Source organism: Pinus tabuliformis, chromosome 5_2 (assembly GCF_031772625.1).
Source record: "Pinus tabuliformis cultivar Carrire ecotype Pingquan chromosome 5_2, CPIR1, whole genome shotgun sequence".
Classification (NCBI taxonomy): Eukaryota; Viridiplantae; Streptophyta; class Pinopsida; order Pinales; family Pinaceae; genus Pinus; species Pinus tabuliformis.
Genome location: NC_142306.1, coordinates 1,139,840,041 through 1,139,842,823, shown reverse-complemented (window position 1 = coordinate 1,139,842,823; position 2,783 = coordinate 1,139,840,041). Strand labels below are relative to the sequence as shown.

Sequence of the window (2,783 nt, the reverse complement as noted above, 5' to 3'; positions counted from 1 at the left end):
TGTAAGTGAACGAGCTATCAAGAACTACAATGGGGTATATCCTCGAAGCCGTAGCCAGTAGCAAAATTACAGGCAAATTTATTAAAATTAGTAGCCTAGAACCCCGTACTCCAACTTAACCATAGAAATATGAGATTCTGAAGTGACAAAACAATGACAAAGTTAAATTTCGCGCCTCGGTTCTTAAGAGTTTCAAGAATCTTAACCGAAACGGAGAAACCCTGAATCTTTGATCATTTCTGCAAAAGAAAATTGAACACATATTCAAAACAGAACAACTAATATAGTTATAGCAAGCAAATTTAAATGATGGACATGTACACCTCGAATAATCAAACCTCATGAAACTGTATAGAAAAAATTGATTATAGCAGTGTTGATAGCAAATCTAGAAAAAGGCCTAAGTATTTTCTAGCCATAAAAGGAATTCGTTTATACATTCACATTTAAGGAAAATGAAGCTGTGATGAATCTACATCGAGGAGACTTAAGCGTCCTCTATTTCTTCATACAAAACTTAACAAGTCTTGCCCAAAGATAAATATGAAACCAATCTATAGTGAGGCCTCTGTTACAAGGCCACAGCCATTCTATAACCATAAACAATCTCAAAATGTTTAAATAGTTACAATTTAACCAAAAGAGAAGAACCCATCAGAAAATTACAGGAGCACTGTGTACATCTCGACTCGGAGATTTCACTTAGGATTTCAGAATGAAATAAACCAAGCTAGCTCTTCTGGATGCTATACCCTTAAACTTACACCCGAGAGACCTTGCTACTCGATCAAAAGCCCAGACAGGGAGCCAATTGTGCTTACCCATAAACTCTCGAGCGCCCAAGCCCAGTATGGGAGATGGCATAATTCCATTGATAGCATCTCGTAAACCGCGGTCCCATTTTCCCCATATCTACAGAGGGTTGCAAGGTCAAACGAATCAGTATAGTAAACCCTGTATAACTGTTAAAGAAATATGCTGCAAAAACCCCAGCAGAGAATTTCTCACCTGGGTAACCGGTTGAGTACACTCTCCACAAGCAAGAACTCCTCGGCCTAGTATCAGAGACATGACAACTGCATCATGAGCCAAGGCTGCAGGTCGAGCCATCTGGTAAAGGAGAAGGAGAGCCGAGCATGGAAGGAGGGAACGAAATGAGCCGCGAAACCCAACAAGAGAGACTAAATAACCTTCTGGATAGCGCCCAACCATAGGATCAAAATCCTACATCTACCACCGTTGATGCAGCGAAGGATCCCGAGAGGCTTTGACAGATATGCAATGCTCATTAATAAGACATTGCAGGGAGATTAAATGCCGAATAATCAAAGTGTGATAAGCTTGAGGCAAGCTGATGTGTCCGCCTTTGGAGGATAAGTCAATTTAATTGAGACAGGAAAAGGGACTCTCCGTAATACGGATAATATTAACATAGTTATTTACCATAGTAAGGATCATGTTTAACATGTAATATATAGACAAGGATTTGTTAATGTTTATATATAGTTTTTTTTTCAATTTTCTGGTATTTTATTATATTCGAAATGGAGACATGACATGTGGTATCAAAGCCAAGGTTACAAAACTGTGACCTCTGGCAAATGAATTGTACAATTAGTTACTGTTCCTTTTGAGTCTTTAACTATTAATGATTTATTAACGTGTCAAGTACAGAGAAAACAGGACAACAATAGTTATAAGAAGAACAGACAGTGAGCTACATAGGATTATGGCTGGCCTAGGACCTACAACATTCCCTGAACATAACCCTGAGATATGGGTGCAGTTAGGAGAGGAGGCTCGTAATACAAATCTTACAATATTGGAAACGGTTCAGGAACTAAAGAGAGAGATGGCCCGCCTACGGGAGGATAATGAAAGATTAACCTTGGAATAGGAGAAAATCATGAAGAGCCTGTCTGATAAGCAGAATTAGCGCCAAACAGTACCCAGTCCTGAACAGGAACGAATGTTTGAAGAACAGGGTTATCACACAGAGCCGAAAGGGACAGTAGGAGGGGAAGAGAATCGAGAGGAGAAGTCAGATAATGCCTCTGAGCACCCAACATCAAAAAGGCAGCGAATAGAATTGCAAGGGGAGTTTCGGAAAATAAAACCACCACTCTTCGATGGAGAGTTGGAAGAGCCGAAGCTTGGTTAATTAACATGAATAAATACTTTCAATTATATGAGTACGATCACAATCTAAAGGCTCGATTGGCTATCTTCCAACTGCAAGGGAAGGCCACTTTGTGGTGGGAAGAGGTCAAGATTGTACGAGGGGTAAGTGAACAAAATATAACTTGGGAGAAGTTCCAAAAATATTTCAAGGAAAGATATTTGACGGAACGATTTTACGATGAGAAAGCAAGAGAATTTCACGACCTGTGGCTTGGACAGCAAACCATGGATGAGTTCATCACTCGATTTACCTCTTTGCTCTGATATGTACCTTACATACGTGAGGAAAAGGCCAAGGTACAGCGGTTCGTCAGTAGTTTACCCGTGGCAATGAGGGAGAGAATTGAGTTCGATAACCCAAAAACAATGGACGAGGTTATACGAAAGGCCAGGATATGCTACCAGCAAAGCAAGTAGAAGGGTGAAATTCCGGGCAGGAAATGGGTTGATAAGAAAGGTAATAGGATTGCTATGGGCAATAAAGGAAATTAGGGTAGCACTAGCAAAGGGTTTTCCAAGGGGAAAAACAACAGAAATCTACCCAAAAACCAGCTCAGAATTAAGCCACCATCTGAACCAAAAATCAGCGAGCAATCTGGTAG

The 2,783-nt window shown here is 40.3% G+C and overlaps 1 protein-coding gene across 1 annotated transcript; it reads right to left on the bottom strand.

Annotated features, from left to right (window-relative positions):
- Positions 1 to 407: 407 nt before the first annotated feature.
- Positions 408 to 1,257, bottom strand: LOC149163206 (uncharacterized). Its single transcript, XM_089435970.1, has 2 exons — positions 1,009 to 1,257; positions 408 to 912 (listed from the first exon to the last, which is right to left on the bottom strand). Exons 1-2 carry the CDS (start codon positions 1,210 to 1,212, stop codon positions 703 to 705), a joined length of 414 nt encoding a protein of 137 aa, XP_089292096.1. The 5' UTR covers positions 1,213 to 1,257; the 3' UTR covers positions 408 to 702.
- Positions 1,258 to 2,783: the final 1,526 nt, after the last annotated feature.